The following is a 26,647-nucleotide window of genomic DNA, read 5'->3' on the forward strand; positions in this document are numbered from 1 at the left end:
TTGTGATATTGTAAATGAGCAAATTATCCCATTATAAAAAATAATAATAATTCACTTCACTGTGTTTTTTGAAAATACAACACTTTACTTCCTTAAACATAAGGGTAAAATTGTTTCATTTTAAAATACACAGAATGAGTAAATTGCTATTATTTTTTTTATAAGGGGGTAATTTACTCATTTATAATATCATATGAAGGTAAATTGCATTAAATCGTAACAAGATGTGAAATAATAACAAAAAAAAGGTTACAATTATTCTTGATTGTAACTTGACATTTTAGGGCATTATTTTTGCATATCTTTCCTGTTGGATGGATCTTGTTTCAAGAATTTGTTTTGATGAATGATTGTCGATTCTTTCACTTCATATTGATCAAGTTTTTGAGTTATTTATGAAAAGAGGCTTTCGGAAATCGCTGCTCGTTGAGCCTCGGGTGGTCATCATCATATTCTAAAAGTGCATTAATATGACATCATCGTATAGTGGGGATAAATTTCATTCGAGAAAAGTGAAATTATGCTTCAAATTTTTTTTTTTAGAAATTAGGGTACATTACAACTGTCTCTCTTAAGATTTGACATAATTATTAATATTTTTTGTTGTTTGAAAAATTACAAATACCCCTCCTCAAATGAAAAATAATTATATAGCCCTTAGATGCTGAAGTGGTATTACTATTTTACCCCTGTTGAACTTTTCTAAAAAAGAAAAAGAATATTTGAGAAAATATAAAAAAAATTGAAAGTGGGTAAAAGAAATAATTTAGAGAGAATATTGGTTCATAAAAAACTTTAAAAAAATTATAAAATATATAAAATTATAATTCATAATTTAAAAGGGTATTTTGGTCAGTTCACTATAAAAATTGAATGAAAACCTAACTGAAATAGGCTCGTTATTAGGCGGACATTAAAATCAGGAAGGTATAAAAAGTATTTAATATTATACCAAATTTCAGGAGAAATAATTATGATTTATTCTAAAAATTACAGTAATTGAAGTCAAAACCATTCAAATTTATATATATATATATATATATATATATATAAGAGAAAGATAATGATTTCATTGGCCAAGTATATGTACCTATATCACAAGCACCGGATACAAAGTTAGAGGTGTTTGTTGAGCTTGTTTAAAATATTTTACATCTTATAAGATGTTTTTAGAATTTATAATATATCATATCTTAGTTTACTAATAACATCATGAAATATTTAAATAAAATAAGATTACGGAGTTTATAAGATATTGGTACAAGTAAATTAGTAATTAATTTGAAGAAAATTGTTACGATATTAGGAATAAGTGATCAACTCCCTACATTTTCTTAAAGAGTTTAAAAGTTTCCGATATCTTATAAGTTTACGCGGACACACTTTTTATCTATATTCCTTAAAGTCTGTCTTAACCCGTAATAGTAATTGAAATCGAAACTATCCACACGTTCATATTAACAGTCATCCAACAACTAGCATAATGACTATGATTTTAACAGTCGTACAACAATTAGTCCATTAATTTATTAGTTTTCGTTAGATTTTCATTCATTTTTTGCGGTGAGTTGAACAAATCTTTTTGTGTACTATTAATTATAAATTTACTTATTAATTAAAAAAATATGTTTTATATTTTTTTATGAACTAAGTGGACATATTCTTTTACAATTTTTCCAAAGTTTTCATCCAACTCAAATGATTTTCTTACTAATTTTTATTAAAATAATATAGTAAGGACAAAATTAACAATTCTAAATTTTCATTCAAAAATTATATAATTTTATCAAATATTAGAGAGTATTGATAATATTTCAAATAATAAAAAATATTTATAATGATGCGAACTCGTTATAATTTACTCTAAAAAAAATAAAAGAAAGATAATGATTGTTGTAAAGCAACCTCTAATAGCAAGTGTGCCTATCATAAATGCTCTTTTAGCAGAAACAATTAGTTACAATGATCTTTTTGGGGAGGAAGATCATCACCTAAAATGTATTTATTTAGTATAGGGTTTCTTGTTTTCTTACACTTCCAATTTCATAGGATTGGTCATTGGTAGGTTATAGCAATGCTTATTTATATATGCAGTGTATGGATCAAGTATAATTTTCACCTCCCATTTATGATCTTGACATTCTATTATATGTTTTTTTTTTTTTTAAATGTATTGTTCTACATCAATTATTGTAAGAATTATAAATATATTTCAATCCATTTCTTCAATTCTAGAGATGCGTTTTAATTGTAGCACAACCCAAAGATGGAGACATATATCAAGACCAAAATATCTCAAGGGTACAAATCATAAATTAAGTTATAACAAAGTACAACACAGTCGTCAATGCAGCCTTATTTCAGTGGTGAGGTGGAGAGCTCTTAGTTGTAGATTCGAGTCTTACAGATATGGATTATAGTCTAATTTTTGTAATAATGTCTTATTTTTGTGAATATTATATACTAATATATGTGACAAACTCAAATATGTGTGCATAATTAATTTAAATTTTAAAAATATATCAATTAATAAATAAAATATTAAAAATATTGAAAAAACAAGAGAAGAAAAAATGATATAGAAGTGGCAAACTCAAATATTCTTAATTTTTTTATTAATAATATTCTATTATTTATGCATATAATTGATAAAGAAAAGTTTAAAAATTGCCTATTTATAATAATTTTTTCATTATATTTTTATTTCATTCATATACTTAAATTAAAATTTGAATAAAGCATTCATATATTTAAATGAAAAATTGAATAAAGTTTCGCACATGCAAATTTGAGGTCACGAGCTCAAGTCTCTCTAGAGGTTTGAATAATTACCTATTATTTTATATAAGTTATTATAATTTATTTATTATTTTTTATCATGTTAACTTATTAATTTAATTTATGTAATTTTAATATCGAGATGTTAATATAATTATATATGTAATTGTTACCTTAAAAAGAAAAACATGAGTTGTCCGAAGAGCAAGATGAACAGCTGACGTGTCTGGGGCCCACAAATTGACTGATGTTAGCTGTACCAAAATAAATTGGTACCTTCGGTCTCACAAACTTTTCTAGTCATGAAAGCGATCAGTTGCATATCCAAATATTATTGTTTAAATTTAAGTAAAACTAATAATATTAGATTATGAAAAATCAAATGCATTAAAAATAGCGAAGATTTCTGTAACATAAGATCAATTAATTAATTATTTAATTGGTGAGATTCATAATCAGAAATTTTTAATTAATTATGGAATCTAGTTTTATTATCTAATCCGCACAATACCTTTAATAATAGGGGTTTATTATATTTTATTATTATGTTTACTTTTTTTAATGTCAATTTACATTTCAACTCTGTAAATTTACTTTGTTATATATGCTTGATTTTTAATTATTTTTTTTTATCTGGAGAACATCACATACAGTGCACATGTGATATGTAAATTTAATATCAAATTACGATATGAACTTATTAAATGTTTAGAAATGGTATAAAATCACAATTAAATTAAATTAGTAGATAAACTTATATAATTCATATTTTTACTTTTATTTTTTTATTTTTAAAAGTTTAAAATAAATATCAGGTACTCGATTAAGGTATCCTTTATGTACCTGATAATCGACTCCATTTATTAAATAAAATGGGTTCAAATAACCCAAAATCCACAATTTATAAAAATCAAGAATAATTACATCGCCCTCCTCTAGGATTTGTATAATTATACATACACTTTTTGTGATTTAAAAATTTAAATCTATTATCATTGACGTTTATTTTTGTCCAATAAATATATCCATCTATTAGTCAAAATTCATGAAATTTGCTAATATTAACAAAACAAAATTAAAGAATTATTTATATTTACCCCATATTGACTTACTACTAATTGATTGAGAGTCAAATAATTTTTTTTCGACCAAATTGCCCTTAAAAATGTGAATATATACCTCCTTCATGCATTAGTCTATATGAAGATGTATAAGGGTATTTTGATCAGAAAAAATTATTTGATCCGCAAAAATCAGTAATGAAACAATTAAAAATAAATATAAATTATTATTCTTTTTTTTTTACTGATATCAATAAATTTCATAAATTTTGACTAATATGTGATTGATTCATTGAAAGAAAATAAATATCAAGGATACCAAATATAATTTTTTAAATCATATAGATCTACGTACACCTATACTAAATTTCTTAAAAAAAAAGTATAATTATCCCTATAAAAAAAATAATCATACCCATTCAAACCAAATTGAATATCCAAACGTCCGGACGTAATATGGAGTATGTTTGGACGGCTGGTGAATCACACACCAAAATTATCCGATGTAACTCTGATCTGAGTCAGCAAGGTGGGATGTAACGTGGCAGAGACATCCAACGCCCTACACCTGTACAAATCAAAGTCCCCAAGTGGCAACCCTCACGTTGCTGTAACCACTCTCCCATCTATTTTTCTCTATATAAACGCACGCACGTAGCTGCTATTTCCAATCGTTCCGCCTTCTCCGTCGCCTCTCTCTCTCTCTTTCTCTATACACCTCCTAATTAATAATCATTTCTCCTGTCCCAAACCATATCCACAATATCCCCGCCCCCCTTCATTAATCTCGCCGAAAATCTTTGAATTTTTAACGAAAAATATCTGCTGCTCGAATATGAAGGAGAACAAAGGGAATCCGCTGCACCTCTCCTCCCTCAACCACATCTCCCTCGTCTGCCAATCAGTCGATCAATCCACTCATTTCTATCACAACGTTCTTGGCTTTATGCCTGTACGAAGGCCCGGCTCCTTCAACTTTGATGGAGCATGGTATACGAGAATAAAACACCTGACTCTTTGTTTTTTTTTTTTAATTTTAATGGGCTGTGATTATATATTTTTCTTTAATTCTCTCCATTTTTTTTGTGGTCGGGTCTGATCAGCGTCACGAGTCAGCATGTGTTGGGGACGGTAGGTTGCTTACATGAATACTTACAGAAGCGTGTGCCTGACGTGTTTGCAGGTTGTTTGGTCACGGAATTGGGATACATCTCCTGCAATCGGAGGATCCTGAGAGTCTGCCGAAGAAAACCGTGATTAACCCTAAGGATAATCACATTTCCTTCCAGGTAATTATTTTTCTTCATTTACTCCCTCTTATTATTTATTCAAAGGGTTTAGTGCAATTAATTAGCTCTATGATGTCGTAAATAAATAAATTTTTATTTTTTTTTATAGGATTATTTACATATTTGGAAAATTATACAGAGTAAATTGCATTTTTGTTTTATCCAAATGTAATAAAAAGAACGATTGCGTCATAAGATATATCAAAAGTTCCAAGATTTATGATTAATTACGTCAATAGTTTGGTAATAAATACAGCAATAAAGATAATAAATTTTAAACTATTATTATGCAAGTAGAAGAAGCTCGAGGGGCATTAAATTCGGACCCTTTTCTAATTAAAAAGTTATGGGGACTCAACAATTATTAATTAATAATAATTAGTATTAAAGTAAAGTAGATTAATATGCACGAGAGGTGGTCGCCGTTGAGGTGACGTGGAACTGGATTGGGAATCCACGGAGAAACGACAGAAATGGGCACTTTGTATATCTCTCATCAATCGCAATCATGCATACTTAATAGTATTAATTACTATAATTAGACGAGACTAAGATGAATGTGATTAACATCGTTTGATTAATTAATTTGACCTTTAAACTCAAAACTCCATCCAGCCCTAATTATATATATATATAAAATAAAAAATAAAATATAAAATTAAATGAGATCTGAAGCGGACAATTAGACGACGTCGTAATGTGCACGAGTTCCCGTGGGTGATGTACTTTTCTTATGGCAGTGCGAGAACATGGGCATGGTGGAGAAGAAGCTGACGGAAATGGGGATTGATTGGGTGCGGCAGAGAGTAGAAGAGGGAGGAATCTACGTTGATCAACTGTTCTTCCACGACCCGGATGGATTCATGATTGAAATCTGCAACTGCGATAATATCCCGGTGATACCTTTGCCTGGGGAGATGGTACGTTCCTGCTCAAGATTGAACCTGCAGCAACAGCCGCAGCAGCAGCAGATCCATGTCCCTGTGGTACAACCTTAGATAATTAATTAATTAAAATTAATAGTAGTTATTAGGTAGTGAATTCCACGTCAGCACTTAGCAGCCGTACGTGTCATCTGGACAGATCTTCTTGCCGACATCCGTTTGTCTGTCTCTCTGTCCATCTGTCCTGTGTTGTCCTTTTTCTTCTTCTTCTGTTCTTGTGTTTGTTTAGTTGTAATAAGACGCTTTTGGCCTTGCGGTCCAAATGGGAATCAAACAGGCAGCCCTGTTTGTTTATGTTTTTATTTTAAAATTTTCAGTGTAAAATATGTATATTTAATTTCGTATGAATTCATTCTCGTGCAAAAAATGAGAATATATTTATATTAGTCAATGATCTTGCAAGTAATTTTTGAAAAAGATTGTTTGATATTCAGTGGCACTCACATTAGAACACTTGTGGATAATTTGGTGCATCTTAGTACGCACAACAATCTTAAAATGAATATTAGGTACTTTTAATGGGACCTAATATTTATAAAAAAAAATTTTGAAAAATTATTATCTTATAATCTTATCGAATTTGATGATTTTTTAAAGGCCCAAGTTAGGATCGAAAGATATTATTATTTTAGAGAGTTTATTAATTTATAAAGGTTTTACTGTAAATTGAGGTAGATAAGAGTTCCATATAATTATAAATGAAGATTTATAAATTTTAATAATTAACTGACAAGATGTTTATTCAAAATAAAATTGTGATATTTATGAACGCTGTTTAAATTACGAGTATCATTTACTAGTGATATAGGTAAATCCTAATTTAGAGGAAGAAGACTATTTTGTCTCTGAAAGGGCACAAAATTACAAATTTGCCAGCGGGATCCGCGCTTTTTTATCGGATCGGGTCGCGACCCGACCGTAGGAGCCGAGACACGTGGTAGACATGCATTGGACCAAACAGACCCCCAGCTTCACTCTATAAATACCCCCAGTCATTAATGGTATGTTGACTTCATCACTTTTTACTTTCTAGTCGCTTTGGCTCTCCATTTCGCCAGCGACTTGCTTTCGTGACTTTAAAACTAAACACTGATTTAAGCATTGGAGGGTTTTAGTTGGGGGCCATCCAACAAGCCTAAAGATCTGTTTATTTTCTTAGGGCCCAATCACTAGTTTGGAAGAGGTAGCAACCTCGAACCGCTTGAAAAACCAGTTCTTTCGACGATCACGTGGATTTCAATCTATATCAATTAAGTTTAATTGTCGATCAACCAAATCAAAGAAAAAGATAACAAAACCCGATCACGGGCATGTGACCATAGGCCTTGAAAATACAGCTGACGCCCTCAAGTAGTTTTCTTCCAAAACAAGCTGATAGTTTCGAGAGCATCGAAGAAGATTGAAATTACGTAGTATTTGAGTACACGCCAACGTCCGCTTGGACAACCTCAAATACTACTCAAGGATCGATGACTCCTAGGAATTCCATTGAGTGTTCGAATTTGTCATTTTTGGTGTCATGCTCTTAATTGAATAAGAAAGTCTACAGGTGAGGCATTCAAAATACAAAATTTAAGAGAAATATTAAAAAAATATTATCGCATGTCTTAAAGTTTGACATAATTATAAGTTTATCTAACAACGAGCCCATTCCATTATTTTTCGTCAGGTTTTCATTTAAATTTTTATGGTGAATTAACCAAAATACCATTTTGTATTACGCATTATAATTTTACATATATTTTAGATTTTTAAAAATATTTTTATAAACTAATACGCCCTTCAGATTATTTACTTTAACCACCCTCAATTTTTTTTTAGAAAAAAGTATTTTGTTTTTAAAAAAATATTGAGGAACGGTAAGTAGTAATTTCCACATCTTTATTTAAGGGCTGCATAATTTATTTTCCATTTTATGAGGGTATTTGTAGTTTTTAAACACTGAGGAGATATTCACAATTATATCAAACTTCAGAGGAATTAATTGTTATTTACCCTGAGAAAATTATAATAATAATTATTGAAGATATTTTCCAAATGCTACAATAGAACTTTTTTGTTTTCATAATTCAAAGATATTTGTATTTCAATTGTAGTTAATTACAATATATAAATTTTCTTGATATTGTCTAGCTCGAATTCTACAATTCTGACTCAAATAAATTGACAAATACCTAAAATGGTACTAAAAAATCAAACTTATCTTCTTCAACTTTGCTCATATTTTCTTCCTTTTATCGTACAATCTTTTCTCCTCTTTTCGCAATTGGCTTCTAACGTATAATTCACTGTCCGGAAAAAGTTGATTTTGATTTTGAGCAGCGATATATTACCATTTATTTAATAAAAGTTATATTTATAAAAAATGTTGATATATATATATGTTGAGTTTTATCATATTTTGACTTAATTTTTTTTCTTGTCATATACGTGTATATAATTAGTAATAAATAGGAGGATTAAATATATTTTTTTGGTCCCATAATTAACTTAAATTAGTCGATATTTTTATCATTTTATTTTCTAAAATAACATTTTGATCTTATATGAAAAAATATTTCCTCAGTTTTTTAGTAAACAATTAAATTAGATATGTTTCAGAAGAAAATCGAGGATACAACGTGCATTTGCTCAGCATGATGACCCCTCTCTTACTTTACTATTTCACAGTCATTGTCAGAAAATATGATATTAGTGATAAATTATCAAATGATAATTTTAAAGCTATTATTAAAAATATTTATTAAGTAAAAATAATATTATCTTGTCACTATATAATTATTAGTGACAAAAATTATCTATAATATTATCATCAAACATAATTAGTAATACATTTATAGATTATACTGATAAAATACTAATAGCATGATGACAGTGTCGGAGAAGATCTCAGCATTGATCCTTAGTGCATTCATATTGATTTCAAATTTATTTTTAACAAATCTGAGGACTTGACCAGACACTCAACCTTGATGAGAATTCCTTTGCAGAACTTGCATCTCATTTGATTGTAGTTTTGGAGTAAATTTTTATGGGTTGCTCGTAAATGGAGAGGCAAATACTATATTTTTACAGTTTATCGCGCTCTTTTGGCTTCGTGTGAGTATTATATCTGGCGTGAGTGCAACATTAGGCGATTTGATGGAGTACATAGAGATACACGTACTGTGGGTGCGCTGATGGTTCGAGATGTGCAGTAGAGGATTCTTAGTGTAGAATTACCTACTGCTATTAGCACTTGTGCGCTTTATCGCTTATGACGGATTCTTTGACCTGTCGAGGAAACCGCTTAGATTAAGCAAGATGTATTGTATTATTATATTTTTTACTTAATAAAATTTACTTTTACCCAAAAAAATTTTGGAACTTTGAAATTAAAAATTTTACCCTCAATATAAAACGTTTCCATATCAACTTCCTTTTCGTTCTTTCCATCCAAAATTTCTATCAACATCATAAGAATAATCAGAATCTCTAAAATCTGATAAATTAAATTTTTTTAAAGTAAAGCATAAAAAAGGCTTAATATCAACCTTATAAATTGTATGAAAACATAACACAAAAATGAGGCCTGATTTAGATACTAGTCACAGTCACAATCACAATCATAATCATAATCACGTCAAATCAAGTAATTACGTGAACGAACACATCTCAAATAATTGGTTCAAATTCATATGGCATGTGTACTAGTCTTAGGTTGCGCATGTACTGCTACAGGTGAACATGTCCTTCAACTTTCATGTAAGTTTACTTTAGGCTGAGGTGACTAATCAAACGCCATCGGTTTGTCGCAAAACCTGTCATTTTGATTCCCCATTTTTTGTATTTTACCCTAATTTGACTCTGAGTCGAAATTTTCAGTCTAAGGTTGTCGGTTTGTCCCATAAAAAATTAAAGTTTATGTTGATTTGTATATACTAAGATTGATTTATTATACCTAATATCAGTATATGCATCACATTTGTCTTGGTTTAAAATTTATTTCTATCTGAATTAATAAATCCTTAAATTTAATGCAAAATGTATCTTGTTCTATGATTTCTCCTAAATTTGACCTCATTGGCGGGCAGTTTTCAAGAGGGACTAAGCAGTGTTAGGCCTAGCGTTTTGTACATTGATTGCAATGACGAATAATGAATCATGCATGTTTCCTTTTAAGGATGACAATGGGTCTAACCTGGATTTGGATCGAGAAGCATCATGCTTTAAGGCCGTGTTTACTAATTTGGAATACAAGGGATTTTCGCCTTAGTCGGGGTTAGCCCATCGTTTACTTCCAAACTGCGTAGCTCGGGATGAAAGACAAAAGCTCGGAACTGGGATGGATAAAACCCCTGATATGAATCCGGGCTAGGGGGTTGGGATTTGAATCCCGTTGAGTAATCCCACTTTTCTGCACCTGCCGAATTTATATTTGTATCCTTTCTTTTCTACCAGAAATGACGACATTACTCAGGTCCACCCACCGACTTCAATTCTCTGTCACTTTTCATTTCCCACCAACGCCTTCCACATCATTTCAAATCTTCCCTCTACAGGATTCCTTCTGCATCCACACTATGTTCCAGCCGGCAATGTGAGTTCTTCCAGTCCGGTGACTTGCATGTGGCCCAAAACTTGTCTGTGAATCTACTTTTTTGTCTTTTAATCTTTGTGTCTTCTATGATTTTTGTTCGACGAGCTATCCGTAGCTATAACTATATTCTCTTATGTTACCAAATACCTTGGCGGTCGAAACCCTAACCGACGTCTACATGGCCCTCGAGATACGTGATGAGTACTAGGATCCCGAACCAGATTCACCATCTTCATAGGCTGATTTCCGTTTCAGACGACTCATGCCTGCGCAATCTCCGGATGGACCGCAACAGTCGGTTGTGCTACATGCTTCAGTACTCAGGTGGTGTGACCCCGACCAAAAACCTAAGCGTAGCCGAGCAGGTAGCTATTTTCCTTAGCATTGTGTCCCATCACAAAAAGAATAGCATGGTGAAACATGATTTTATACGTTCCGGCAACACGATCCACAAACATTTTCACCGTGTCCTGAATTCAGTGATTAAGTTGTACAATGTCCTTTTGGCTAGGCCAACTCCTATTACCGACGAATGCGTGGACCCCCGCTGGAAATGGTTTAAGGTACAATTCGTATTGTTTGTTTGGTCCCAAATGCACACATAATTTTGGACTTGTCTATTCGGTCCCTGTTCTGAATATTAAATGTCATTTCCCCTTGACGATTGTACTCCGTTGTGTAGGGATGTCTGGGGGCATTGGATGGGACTTTCATTGATGTTCGCGTACCTGAAGATGAAAAGGGAAGGTACCGAACCCGCAAGGGTCATGTTGCTGTCAACGTTCTCGGTGTTTGCAACCCAAACATGCAATTTATTTACGTGCTTTCCAAATGGGAGGATAGTGCGGCGGATAGCCGTATTCTACGTGATGTCATCCACAGACCAGGTGGTCTTAGAGTCTCATCAAGGCGTAATGTGATTGAGCGTACGTTTGGGTTGCTTAAAATGGGCTGGGGTATTTTAAGGAGTCAGTCATTCTACCCCATCAAGGTGCAAACCAGGGTTATCTTGGCCTGCTGCTTACTGCATAATTTTCTAAGACAAGAAATGCCCGATGACCCGCTGGAAAATGAGTTGCCTACTGTCGGACTTGATGAGACGGACAACGAGCCTGAAATTGTCTGGAACATAGAGACCAGCCCCACGTGAACCACTTGGAGGGATCATTGGCCACGTCGGATGTACAACGAGTGGACAAGCCGCCGTTGATGAGCCATTCTTATACAATAATAATGATGATGCTTACGTTCGTTAGAGTCTTTTCCCATAGTCCCTAACGTCAAACTTGTTATTTGACATTTGAGCTGTAATCACGAGAGCGTAATGGCATTAGGTGTATCGATAGTGGAGACGACATCATCGTTGAAGCATTTTGTATCCTCGTTCTTCTCACTTGTTTGTTTGGTTGTTTTTCTTCGATGGCTACTCGTTCACAATAAATTTCTTCTTTCTTTTCGCACCCATCCTATTTATTTTTCATTTGTTGTTTGGTTTCATGGTTTCAATGTAGTTCACATTACTTGTTCAGTTCACGTAATTGAGTAATATTCTATTGTATTCAGACAGTTTACCTAACGATACATTATTTGGTGCAGGTTTAAGCACGGTTTCCCGCTCAATCTTCAATCAGAATGTGGAGCTTGGTTCTGATGAGGGTAGCAGCATGCCGCGTCGTCGTGGTGGGAACAGAGATAGGCCTTCAGGCTGCCGCATGTGGACTATATTGGCGGAGGACTATCTGGTTGCAGCACTGAAGAATTTGGTGGTAACAGGTTAGAAATGCGATAATAGTTTCAGGAATGGGTATTTGGGCCAATTGGAGGCCTATCACGAAGCATTTCCCACAGTCCAATATAAAGGCCGAAAACCACACATCTCCTTAAAACTGCACGTATGGAAAAAAACAGTACTCTACTCTGACCACTATGCTTACAAGATCTGGATTTGGTTGGGACAAAAGTCGGAACATGGTAACCGTTGAAGACGATGCAGTCTGGGATGATTACGTCAAGGTATGAACGTAAAACGCTCGTTTGCTCCCTGCTTTAACCAATATCATACTGTCCATTTCACTTATTTTTTTACCTCCGTCGTAATGCTGTTCCAGATGGATCCACCCACCAAGGGGATGAGACAAAAAACATGGCCATTTTTTACTGCTTAGCGAGAAATATTTGGGAGGGACCATGCAACTGGAGAACGAAGCGCGGACCCACTTAAAGAGGCCAACGACATTACGAACGAGGAGATTGTTGAGACGCAAGAATGTAATGTGCGGGAGGACGATTGTATTCCGGAGCCATGTGATGTAGGGCTTGAGGATGAACCGGTTTCCTCTTTCAATCCTAACGTTGATCCCACGCAGAATTCATCTAGTGCAGGCAAATGGGCTGGTTGATCTTTGTTGAGGAAACGCAGGGCGAGCGATGTCCATGATGGTTTCCCAAGATTGGTTGAGATGGTTACTAACTTCTGTGAATCGGCCAACGCGCACTTGGGAAAGTTGACCAGGGTCCTTGAAAATGAGTTTGGAGATCCGGAACATCGTTCATTGATCTTGCAACAAGTTAGAGAGCTGGAAGGCTTTAACGAGAACGAACAGTGGATGGTGGCAAATAGATTAGTGAAGGATCCCAAGGAGATGGAGCTTTTTCAAGGGTTGACAAGGGATTCCAGAGTGAAGTTCATTCCTCTAATGCTTGCAAGCAAGATTTTAGCGTCCTACTGGGCTGGAATGGGTTTGATGCCTGTAAATGTCACTATGTTCTGCTACATACCCTATCTGTCACTATGCACAAACTTACCATCCTCGTTGTATTTGTTTTGAACTCATATATTTTGTTTGATCTGCATTTATGTACTGAACAATGCTTGCAGAATGTTGCAACCGATGCTTATGACTACTGTATTCCGCTATTTTTCTTGTTCATTTGTTATGCGTCCATACTACATTACAGAAACAACATTTTTTTTAACCTTTTTTTGCTATTTGGCACTTGTTCAAACTATCTTGTGTGAATATACCCCACACGTAAATCCGTAACAGCATCTTTACGGAGCTCGTAATGCCATTTCCAAATATACAACATGCTAATATGCCTTTTAAACCAGAAATCATCAGACGCACCGAGTGCTAAGCAAAACCCCTAAAATACAAGTGCGGAGTAACAAAACGATAAGTTGTATAATATTCAACATCTGAGTAACAGACATAATTCCGTACACAAATTATGGGTTATACAATTTCCCTCCATCCTAAACAATCTGCCATCTTCTGCCTTCCACCTTTGACCGGCGACCGTCATTTGTCTTCCGAACTTGTCGCCAAATCAATTACCTCAATCTCCCCTTGATGTTGCACTCTCCTCGAATATGTCCCAGATCCGCCGTGGCTGCAATCATCCCCGTCGTCAGACGTGGTTGCGTCAGATGGAGTAACGTCATCGCCACAGAAAATCTCCTTCATTTCCCACCACCTGCGTTCGCCCGAGTAACGATATGCCCTAGCGAATGGTGTGGCCTATGTTCGCCGGGTTATGGCATGAAAACAGGATATTTGACAAAGTTATTACTATGGTACCGAACCTACATACAAAATATTAAGGCTTCAGTTTTTAAAAAATATACCCAGAATATTCTCATCCGGTTCGTGTTCTTATCCCATGTTATACTCCGATCTGCCAGAACTTTTCTGAAGGTGTCGTAGCATAACCTCACGAGGCAAAGTTTTTTTTTTTGTAAAAATTCACCGGCCATTGTCGTCGGACGAACCTGTCCACCTGGGTGGCAGCGTAGGTCAACGACATGATATTCGTCCCGTCGATCCGACTGGGGCCTGCCCAGGAAAGTCTGGAACGCGATTGCATCGATGAACACGTTGTCAACCTTCTGCGTCCACCTTGAACTATAGAAGTGACGACCCTATCCCATACGTCTGTGTCTCGGCATTTTGATTATGTCAATGACTCTTCAAAAAGTGAAGAATATTTTTCAAAGAAAGTGTTTATTAATTTTAACTTGGTTGGGTTGCTTCAGTACGCGGTATGCGAGGTAATGCTGTATTTATTGGAGGAATGCCCAAGTTCCCTTACTGCTGCAGCACAACCGCGTAATTATTACTCTTTAGGCGCGTCTTCGTGAACGGTGCAGGCTATCATTACGTTCATTGGTAATCAACGGTTATTTAGTAATATTCTGCGTCCGATATGATTATTGCAATTCCTTAGCAGCGTGGGTGGTTTGTACTGGAACGAGCTTCATTAAGGTCACAAAACAAATAAAATAGATAATGCAATTCATACATAACATATAATAGGGTTGGATGCATGTTAGGCTATCCAAACAAATCATTTTTGCAATTATAGTCATTCTCCTGTCCATAAGGCAAATATATTTTTACAAAAGGAACTTCATGACCATACATAACGTCTTTGTTGTACCAAATTTCTTTTTTTTTTTCCTTTCCGCTTGTACCGATAATCCACCGCCATCAATCCTTGAACACGGAAACCATCCCACCTCCTTTACTTCTCCTGATCATTGGGCACCCCCTGAATGACCTTAGACTCCACATTGTCTTTCATCCCAAGGAATTCAAAGTCTGCAACATTCGTTCCATTCTCCATGGGCTCAATGTCGTTGCTCATCGAACGCCAAGGTGAAGGAAGTTTCCCAAGGAAAATCTCACTCAGCTGCTCCCATCTTGGCTCACCGACGTAGTAGTACGCCTTCGCAAATGGATTTGCCTGCAAACCAAAAAATTTTAACAAACCAATACTATTACTTACATACAGAATATATTCGAGTCGGATTCAGGAATGCTTTACCCAAATGATATCCTTCCAATACTGTCTCCGTCCCGACATCCTGTTAGTTTCCTTGTTCCATGCGATGTGGGGTTCGTCCAGCAACATCCCAAATGTATCGTGCAGAATCCGAAGCAGGTTCAATCTCTTTTGGAAAAAGTCCATCGACCACGTTCTCCCAGCAAATTTGTTAACAGCATCGGCGGCACTCTGCAAAGACTCGTTCTCCAGCCGCATGGGGTCCGCATACTGTCATAGTATAAGCTATTGCAGAAAATTTGGTCCACTTCTTTAGTCCATATCCGGGTATAAAGATACCTCCTCTGTCCCATGGGCACTCTCTGTCTCGGCATGGCTGAATACATTTTGGTCATTGCCGGTGGGGAAAAAAACTTCTGTGATTGTTGGCAGAGTTAAGGAATAAATGAAAGGGCGGGTGTTCTGGGTAAGGGTCACCGAGTAGACTAATGAACGGCTACATGATGCCGGTGACCAGTTACATAAAAAACACCTAATTTGTGTTCATTTGCATTTAGGTAATAATTGCTTCTCCTACATTGAATGCCAACGGTCATAAAATAAACCCTATTGGCGGTGGAAAACTACAGGAGTGATTTTTTTTCACCCTTTCACTTTTCGATTATTTTTTGAGGTTTCTCATGTAATTTTGCTGCTTTGACCACTCCAAAAAGCGGTCGTTTTGGCAGCCTTACGTACACGTACATCAGTGTGTGAAGGACGTGCTACGTATAACGCTTCTCCTCATTACCACCAGCAACAACTAAGTCGGGAAGACAAAAGTTTACCCAGCCTTATACATACGTATATACAACTAATTTTATTATAAAGGCCAAATATAATATAGGGCAAATTGTAATTTTCGTCCAATTTCTTAGGGGCGGTGGCGTTTTCAGTCCAGGTCTTTTTCAAAATAGAATAGTAGAATAGTAATTAAAAAAATTTGACAATTTAGGACAAATTACCCTAAATCGGCCAGAATTGTGCACAAGGGAGGCACATGAGGTTTGAAAGTTGGGGGAAGCTGACGTGACCGGTTAAATGGATTAGGTGTAAAAAAAATGGGGCAACATGACGTGGAAAAAAAGGTCACGTCAAAGCATCTCCGCCGTCCATCTCTTGCTTGGATCCTTCACGAAACATTTACCAAGAAAATCTCTCCCTTCCTCCGATAAACTTCTGGGATCTCTGGCACTTCTTCACCTACTCCAATTCTCATCATCAATTCAGCGATATCTGAGCACCACCATGCCGAATTTCCAAACAACATCTCCACCACGACGCACCCAAGTGTCCAAATATCCGTCGGACGCGCCTACTCGCTCCCGGCGACATGTACAAAGGGGTGCCCCTCAATTCGCACCCCATCGCGATGCCTTTTCTCCCTCCATCCCGCTTCGCCAGCCCAAAATCGGCGATCTTCACGCGGCCATTCACGCCTAAAAGAATGTTTTTAAGCTTGATATCACAGTGAACGTACCCGAACTTGTGAATATAGTGAATCCCTTTGAGCAAAGCCTTTGTGTATCCTCGAACTTCAGATTTCGGCATCCCCCCACCACCGGAATTCTTAAGCTTATCAGCCAAAGCGCCATCGGGAGCATACTCCAACAACACATTATACAATTTCTCGCCCTCCTCATACAAACAACTCTCCCAAAGCACCGAATTGCAATCCATGTTGGCAAGCTGACGTGGTCTTTTTTTCCATGCCAGCTTTGCCACGTCATGTTGCCCCCTTTTTTTTTACACCTAATCCATTTAATCGGACACGTCAGCTTTCCCCAACTTTCAAACGCTCACGTGCCTACCTCGTGCAAAATTCCGGTCAATTTAGGGTAATTTGTCCTAAAATCGCTAAATTTTTTTAATTACTGTTCTACTAGTCTATTTTGGAAAAGACCTGGACTGGAAACGCCACCGCCCCTAAGAAACTGGACGAAAATTGCAATTTGCCCTATAATATAATGTTATCATTGCATTACATTTAAAAATAATAATTACATGGGACAAATGTCCACCAGTTTCACAATTTCGTTTGCTGCGTTGACGCCGATTCTTTATTATTTAGTTGCCCACATTTCTCTGTGGCTTAATTTGCGCCTCATTGTCATTACAATCGAACCGACATTCCGATGACCAGTGCCATGACAAGGAAAACATCAATTCGTTAGTTACAGGGACATATAGATGCAGTCAAACGTACGTCTCTAACTTACTTCTTATTCATCTCCCCCGTTTATGTTGTTGATCGTACCCCTCAAACCAGTTCCCCCAAACTGAACTTGCAATGAAGTTTCAAAATGTTTGGGTGAATATGCTTCCATGGATATACGATCAGACACCCTTTGGCGACGTATTGAGTCTTGACTGAGATAGTGGTATATCCACCAAGTATCGCATGAGATAGTGGTATATCCACTATGAATTGCATGAGATAGTGGTATATCGACCAAAAACATCTTCATTACGGCGGCTATATAACCTTCGGGAGTATCATCGGACCTATGTTGGGCTTGTTCAGATAATATATTTCTATAGCATATGGCGTACACACGGCGTGTACCTATCTGCAAGGGGAAAGAAACAAGTGAAACCCAAAAGCGAATATGTATACAAACTATCCGAACAAAAGGTTTCTGAATGAAAGTAAAATACAAAGCTTCGTTGTGTGCAATGAGAATTGAAAGCATCATGCTCTGAATTTATAGATGTTGGGTGGTGATTTTTTATTATATTTTATAGAAAATTACACAGTGATGGGTCACATTGACTGACCCATCGCTGCCCACTCACGAGATTAAAGAAAGGCTGGCCGCTACTGGCTTCACGCAAAGCCTGATGCAACAGCCTTTCATTTGGCTGGTTGCGTAAAAGCCAAATGCTGTGGCAGGGGGGGGGACAAGGCTGGCTGTTGTAGAATGTCCAATGTAATAAAGCAACGAAAGTGGAAGAAAAATCATAGAGAAAACTGACTGAAGCTATGGTTTGCATTAATTTTTTGTGTTCTGTTACAGACCAGAATAAGCAGACGAAGTGTGCTTCATTATTCATGTTCTGGAAACAAGTTGTCCGACTATACAAATACCCCACAAATTTAAAGGAAATGTGAATGCGCCTCTGTGATACAAAACACGATTTGTTCTTCTTCTTTTCATTCTATCTTCGGTCCATCGTGTGCAACAAAGACCAGCTCCATCAACACAGTAATCTGCAGATGTCTGTGAAGCAAAAGCAGCAAGTAGATGGCTTGAATCCTCAATTTCACAAGCATCGGCTACCTTCATGGGTCAAGCAATGTCACACATCAAATCCATGATCAGTATGTTTTTTAAGAAAAACATACCACTTCCAATCTATTAAAAAACACGCATAAGGTTGATATATGTCCTTATATGTAACGCATCAGATCAGCACCGTGGACAAGTGCGTGTTTTTTCAGTGAAAATTTGCATGTTTGTGATGAGCCTTTAAATTGACTCTAAAACTCAATTATTTAAAACACAACATATGATTTCAAACAACATAAAAAAGGAATATATGTTTGCAAGCATTGGCAACAAATAAAACATTGAGCAAGCAAGCAATAATTTGTTCGAGTACAAAGCAAAGAAAATGTTCTCCCTTCCATTACGACACGATGAGGTAAAAAACAAAACATTCAACACTTCCAACCAAGACAAACGCATCGTTGCCCGACCCAGGTACATTCGTCAACTTTCGTCCTCGCTGGACACCAAATCAATCACCTCCGGCTCCATCCTTGGTTTCTTCCCCAAGAAGACAATATCTGGTTCTTCATCGCTGGGCTGGTATTCATCAATCTCCACGGAAGTTGCCTGCAACGGGATAAGCGCAGTGCCACCAAAAATTTTCTCCAAATGCTCCCATTTCGGCTCCCAGAAGTAGAAGTATGCCTTAGCGAACGGCTGCTCCTATAAACCCACGTAGTTTGAGTAAGAAAGATGATACGTAAATAAATCATGCCAAACAAATAACCATACACACTACCATACCCGTATGAGCCTCCTCCACTGGACCATCTCGCCACTCATCCGGTTGCTTTGTTTGTTCCATGTGATGCCTGGTTCTTCAAGCACCTTCTTAAACGTCTCGTGTTAAACGTCTCGTATCGGAGACACAACAAACGGAGTCTGTCTTGAAAGAAATTCAAATTTCATGACCGCACAACAAACTCCCTTATGGCTTCAGCGGTGCACAATGAGCCGTAATCTGGGTTCGAAGGGTCGAATGGTTTCTGCCTATGATAGAATGATAATATAAATAGTTACAGAATGTGTCATCTACTGTTTTTCGTCCATATCGCAGTGTAAAAGTACCTGCTCTGACCCATCGGGATTTTCCACTGCGGCATAGTGGGATTGGAGCTTTCGAATGATGTAGGGGGTATTGTGTTGAAGAAGAAGGGTCAAGTGACTCGGGTGGGACGCAATGAGGGATAGAAGAGTGACTGGAATGACGCGTTTAAAAGCAAATTTGTAGGTGACCGTTTGTGAACTGGGTGGTAACCGAACAATTTCAAGCAATAATGCGCAGCTATTCATCATTCCGTCGTTTGAAGTGTGTTAAGAGTCTTTGGAAACCGCAGAATAAAAGAAGATTTATTGCTTTATCTCGTGTTTTTGCCGCAATTAATTAATTTATGTACACATGCATTCTGTAATTATGTAGTTGTGGTACTCGTTTGCGTGTTTTGGGACAACAAAAAGTTCACAAGATTCGTATGCGTAGCAAAGGATTACAAGAGTAATAATTACTGTGTTCTGTGTTTTGGTACGGAACCCACTACATCCCATAAACAAGGGTTTCGCACGCACACATGTACCCAAGGCTTAACATGCTGGATAAATAAGAACGTGGATGACATGCAATCGGATTAGGACGTTTTAAAATAATTTTTGGTGTTGTCCCACGATTACTGTGAATTACAATGAACAAAATGAACGAATGGAAAAGAGGATGACGATCTTTTGCAGAAGGGAAACTACATGAAATTAAAGACTAAACCATGAGGGCCATACATGACCGTCCATTCATATTCCCTCCATGAAAATCAAAACAACACAAAAGAGAAAAATATTCAGCAGCAATATACAAACAAAAAAAAAAGGACTAGCGTCAAACGTTCGTACATAGACAGAGAAATTTTTTCGTGGACGGCGTGCACACCTGCATCAAAATAAAGCATCCTTGTAAGGCCGCATATTAGACAGACTTGAATCAACTATCATCCTCACTGGTAATTTTATCAATCACCTCCAACTCATCATCAGGTTTCATCCCCAAGTATATGACGTCCAATCCGGAAGGCCCATCCGAACTGAAGTCGTCAATATCATCAGTGTTTCCACAGAAAGACGCAAGCTCACATCCACAGAAGACCTCCCGAAACTAATCCCATTGCGGCTCACTAAAGTAGTAGTAAGCCTTGGCGAAGGGCCTTTCTTGCAAAATATAGTGTTTTCAAAGCCCAAATTTACAACTCACTAACAGCAGGTTCGGAATGCATATAGAAGAACTCATACCCATATGATCCGGCGCTAGTCTTCTCTTGTACTGGACATCCTGTTCGCCTCTTCGTTCCATCGTATGTTTGTTTCCTGAAGCAGCTTACCAAAAGTGTCGAATCTCAAACGCAGGCGCCTCAGTAATCAAATCATAAAACAAGGCGTGGCCGGCATACTCGTTCACCGCATCTGCAGAGTTTCTGAACGCATAGTTAGCGGAAAGTAACGGGTTGGACTGTGGACTGCCCATGAGCACATGGATGTGAAGGTAGGTGCAGAACGCGGTGTCGACTTTCTTGGTCCAAGTGGGGGTATAAAACTACCGTGCTTGACCCATGGGATACTTGCAGCGCGGCATATGGCGATGTTAGCAACGTACGGCGGTGGGTGAAGAGTAAGAATGGAGGAAGAAGGTGAATAGGGTTTGTGAATAAATGGACGCACTTTTCAGGAAAAGTCAAGAGACATGCCTTTTAAATGAGCGGGTATTCGAGCCGGATTCGATGACAGAAGAAAAGGCCACATTGGCATAATTAACTGCGTACTTAAGACTGCATTGCAAATCAAGACATAGTGTCGTCGTAATCTGCTTTGTGTGCGTATTGTACGGTTAAGTGTGGATACATAAAATCAGATTATTGATAACGTAGTGACCTAGTATATGAAGTCCATGTTTTAATTTATGGTACATTCATTTTACATTCCTACAACAAAGGGACAAAGTTAATATCCCCATTCACATAATGAATTACAAGATGTTTGGTGGATTAATTTATGGAGAACAATACACAAGTGGAGATTGCAAATTGCAGATTGGAAAAATTATTTTGCAAGAACACAGAAATGGAGATTGCAAAGAAGACGTAAATAAAATTTAGCTACATACATAAAACCATCCGTACATTCATTAATTAATAGAATTTATACATTAGTACGGACAATACGAGTAACACGTGCAGGTGGTCCACAAAACATATGGAACCCAGGGAATCATATAAGACCAAAAAGAACAACCTGCAACAGTGACTAACAAACATTCCCTGCCTTATATGACAGTTCTAATTAGTGGTCTACAGTCTTAGACAGAATGAAAACCATTTATAGATGTGCTAAAGGTGAAAGTTAATTAAGTTACAGCGGAATGAGACAATGTTGGCAACAGACAACATAAGTCCCAATGAAAAGTCCGTGATCTGTCATACGTACATTAATATCTATATATATATATATGTATATCTACAGAATATAATACAAACGTTTCCATGTATGCATGAACGACAGACACTTCCAACAACCTCCTTCCTCAAACCCTTTCCTCAGATTGTTCCAACAGAATGCACTCAAACTCTTGATGCATCAATCAACCTTCTTCACTGGAGTTCGATTCGACGCGCACGAGCTGGCTTGCCCTTCAGACCGTGCAGCGGCAACGCTCCCACACTTGGTGTCTGAGCATTTCTGGCCGGCACTTGGAACACCTGGCAGTGGCTGCAATGAGTCTGCATCATCATCGCACTCGTAGAAATCATCGAAGAAATTCCAGAGGGATGAACTCGAAGTAAGCTATCCAAGACATAGCCGTATGGGCAAGGATCCTTTTGTGCAACTCCCACAAGCTCGGAAGGTTGAAGGGTGACAGTATGATCGGATTGTTCCTTGGAATCCCCTTCTTGTGTTTCAGGGCTAGCATCGTCAACAGAAGTGGAGTCTGAGTCCACCGGTTGGGCAAAGAGCTTACAAAGATCGTCTCACCTATCTTCATAAGCATTCACGTAGCATTTGCCGATATGGGATTCCTGCAAATAAAAAGTCATACATCACAAACAACACAAGTGCACATTCTAATGGTTGTCCGCGATTTACTAATGAAAAAACATGTACATAAATTTGTTAAAAAAAATAGATCACCTTGCAGAACTCCTTCCAAGTTGAGTCAAGCGCTATCATAAAACGTAGCCCAGTGTTGCAGATTACATCCCGACGGGCAATCAACTTTCGAAAAATCGTGCCTCTCGCGTAAGAACTTGACGTCGTACTTTCCCCAATGAAGATCAATCTTAATCCTGTGATCTTTATGGACAGCTTCCAAAGCATCAGTTATCGCGAAGGTGTTCTCATGGTCGGGGTGAAAACGACCTTTCTTGGCATGGTTGAGGAGTTTAGTAATAAAAGTTGACTCCATTGCCCTTTGTCCATTTCGAACAATAGACCATGTAGAGCTGGAAGTAGAACCTGTCTGGCCACATCATTCGGTATTTACATAAAAAGTATGTTTGGGGGTGTACAAAAGTAGAAAAAGGATGTTGCAAATCAAAAATGGAAAATGCAGTCACATTTATAGGCGTCGCTGGGGATTATGACTTGATGTTTTGGCCAATGGATGGAGAGAACTGTACAATTGTCAGTGTGGCCAAAGTGAAAATCCTCCAGTAATTAAACTGTCATGTCGCATTACATTAAGTTAGATGGGAGTAATTAATCGCAAAGTGTGGCATTGGTGTAGGAAATGACAAGCATTAGTAGTAAATGCATATGCAGCAGATGTATAAACCAGTGCAGGCTGCCGGCATTTTGAACATTTCTCATCAAATTTATTCACATCTGCAGCTCCACAGTTAATGGTTAAAGTGACGGCACAATAAATGAAGTAGTTGGTGGATGGGTAGTTGGATGAATGAATGCACTACACAATTTGAATGAGGGATGTTGGAATATTCCGACTGGATGCAAAAAGTACACGTGCAGATGTTTTAATAAATATGATGATAAGTAATGCCAACTTCACCATACAATGGAATACCCTAATCGTAGTCGCAATGTGAAGTGTTTTACATGTGCAGTGTACTCATAAGGCCCAAGCTATATTTAATAACAATGGAAAACTTAACAGTATTGAAAACATGTGGAATTTCATGCATATACAGTATGGAAGAAATAGTTTAATAAAAATTAGAACGTATGATTGATGAGAACTTACTTGTTGACTGCAGCGCATGTTTTCAAAAAAATTGCATAAAGTAAAGCGTGGATGAAATGCCTGAGCTAACAAAAAATTATACACAATCGGAGTGATTAAGAAAGGTTAGATATTCAACGCAATGGAAACAGTTATTAGTCAAACAATGATTAAGACGATCAAATAATTTATTAATCTTCGACTTCGCATCTCCTCCTCTTGTAGGCGATCATCCAAACGTTTCATCCGGCTTTTGTACTCGGAGATACGATTCAATAGTTCGGGGATGATCTCTTTTGACCTGCAGCAGATGGGGGGGGGGGTCCACCCATTGGAACGTGCCGCAGTACTGACCCTGATTATAGAGAATCGTACGTGAGGCATATATATACATGTATTACATAAGGGATGGGCAACAATGCAGGAATGATCCATTCACGTTGAGAATAGCATATACGAATTATCCAGCGATCATTGTATGCACATGAGTAACTTTGTACTGAAATAACAAACCTCGTTACCAGAGCACCCGTGAAATCTTCAACTCGAATTTAGGGCAGTCCACGAGGTGCGTAAGACAACATCCCTACCACAACGGTAAAAAGATGAACAAATTCGGTTGATGCAGAAGAACGTACCTACTGTAGGTTCTACCTTTGGAATCGCTACTACTGAAATCATTTTTGCAACGAGAGGTATCCATCATAAATGCCCTAGATACTAACAATTAAGGGATGCAACGTGAGGACATTAGGAACCACATGGTAAGCTAAACATCATATATGTGTAATATGTATTTATAAGTACTGTAGTTAGTAACGTCGACGCACAAGACCATTACACAGTAGTCATAGTAAGGAAAGCATACAGTATGATGTAAATGCAATAACGCATTTCACAAATAACAGTGCAAGTACCAGGTGTATGACAAATTTTTCACAGAGAGCAAAGCTTTTAACCACGAAGAAATTATATCTAGCAGAGGGTACAAAGTATTGTTTGCGTTCAGTGAAGTAGTAGGTGAGCTGTAACAAAAATAACACAACAAATTTAAATTCAGAACTGCGGACATGAAGGGGGGGTAAACGAAATGAATAAAGAGTTGCAATTACCTTTGGGGATATGTACGGAAAGGGTTAGGAAGCCACGGAAGTGCATGCCTGCAAGATGGAAATATGAAAATTCGGAAACCCTAAAAATCGAGATAAGAATTCGGGTAAAGATTACAATCGGTACACATATCACGTTCATGTTTGCAGGAAATGTTTGGATAACGTTTAACTTACCGAGAATACGGTGGTTGAAATCGTTGATTGGAACAGTTAGGAGGAAGGCTCCCCGTTTCGCAGCCGAACGATGTGGAAGCAAAAATTGGGGAAAGAGAGGGAAGGGAAAAGACGAAGAGGGGGGGTGGGGCCATTGGGGGACAACTGCGTTCTGTAATTTGGCAAATTGAAGGGGGCAAAAAGGCAATAGAAATAATAATGGGTGGAATTAATACATGCAGGTAAACAGAATTATAATTATACAATCCACGTTTTATCCGAGTATGTAAACGGGTAAGCACTCCATCCCATCTATCACAATCCAACTGACAATGTAAAATTTGCAGTGGAAGGAAAGGTGTTTGCCATTTGTAAAGAGAAAGCAATCAAACTCATATATTGCAGAAGAAGTACAGTAAAATCTCTGTTCTCTCCAACGAAGAAGAGGAGCCTTTTATAAAGGCTATAACCACAACTAACTCGCACCAACCAAGAAACGTAAAACCACTAATATAAACGTGAATGCGATAAAGAAAAGTAACAACAACTCTACTCTATTACAAATGAAGGGAAAAACGTAATTCCACTAATAAAAGCGTCAGAGCTCTGCAAGGCGATTACTCCATCACTATAGTTGTAGGATGATGCTCTGTTCTTCAAACTGCAATGCTGCTAACATGGAGTGAAGAAGGCTGCAGCTGAATTCTCTAATTTTAACGCCCCCCTCAAGTGGAGCTTGTAAAAAGATTGACAAAACCCAACTTGGAATTGAGAAATATAAATCTTGGTCCAGGTAAAGCCTTAGTAAATATGTCCGCAGTCTGTAATCTGGATGAAATGTGTAATGACAAGATAAATCCTTGTTTGTATTTGTCTCTAACTATGTGACAGTCAATTTCTATGTGCTTTGTCCTTTCATGAAAGACTGGATTTGCGGTTATGTATAAGGCTGCCTGGTTATCACAATGAAACTTAATAGGTGTAGGTGAATGTATATGTAATTCATGTAATAGGTTGAAAATCCAAATCAGTTCACAAGTAGTAGTGGCCATGCTCCTGTATTCTGCTTCTGCAAATGACCTTGACACGGTAGTCTGCTTCTTTGTTTTCCATGAAATCAAAGCATTCCCAAGAAATACACAATATCTTGTGAGAGACTTTCTTGTATCTTTGCAGCTAGCCCAATCAACATCACAAAAGGCTTGGAGCTCAAAGGTTTTTTCAGAATTGAACAGGAGTCCTTTGTTTGTTGTTCCTTTTAGATACCTCACCATGTGAAGAGTTGCTCCCCAATGGGACTTGCTGGGGTGCTGCATATGCTGGCTTAACTGTTGAGTTCCTTAGCATATGTCAGGCCGAGTAAATCCCAAATAGAACAGCCTCCCTAACAATCTTCTGTAAGGCTCTGGATTTTCTGTGCTGT

The 26,647-nt window shown here is 37.1% G+C and overlaps 1 protein-coding gene and 1 pseudogene across 1 annotated transcript; one reads left to right on the top strand and one right to left on the bottom strand.

Moving 5' to 3' along the window:
- LOC105157526 lies at positions 4,498–6,439 on the top strand. The gene is made up of 3 exons (XM_011073928.2): positions 4,498–4,829; positions 5,023–5,128; positions 5,869–6,439. Exons 1-3 carry the CDS (start codon positions 4,675–4,677, stop codon positions 6,124–6,126), a joined length of 519 nt encoding a protein of 172 aa, XP_011072230.1. The 5' UTR covers positions 4,498–4,674; the 3' UTR covers positions 6,127–6,439.
- Positions 16,570–17,155, bottom strand: LOC105157592 (annotated as a pseudogene).

Source organism: Sesamum indicum, linkage group LG3 (assembly GCF_000512975.1).
Source record: "Sesamum indicum cultivar Zhongzhi No. 13 linkage group LG3, S_indicum_v1.0, whole genome shotgun sequence".
NCBI classification, from domain to species: domain Eukaryota; kingdom Viridiplantae; phylum Streptophyta; class Magnoliopsida; order Lamiales; family Pedaliaceae; genus Sesamum; species Sesamum indicum.

Bases quoted from the DNA above. Each gene is read 5' to 3' on its own strand.
- LOC105157526 (XM_011073928.2), top strand. From the start codon at position 4,675: ATGAAGGAGAACAAAGGGAATCCGCTGCACCTCTCCTCCCTCAACCAC. The intron at 4,830-5,022 runs GTATACGAGAAT...ACGTGTTTGCAG, and splicing joins TTCAACTTTGATGGAGCATG to GTTGTTTGGTCACGGAATTG. The intron at 5,129-5,868 runs GTAATTATTTTT...TTCTTATGGCAG, and splicing joins ATAATCACATTTCCTTCCAG to TGCGAGAACATGGGCATGGT.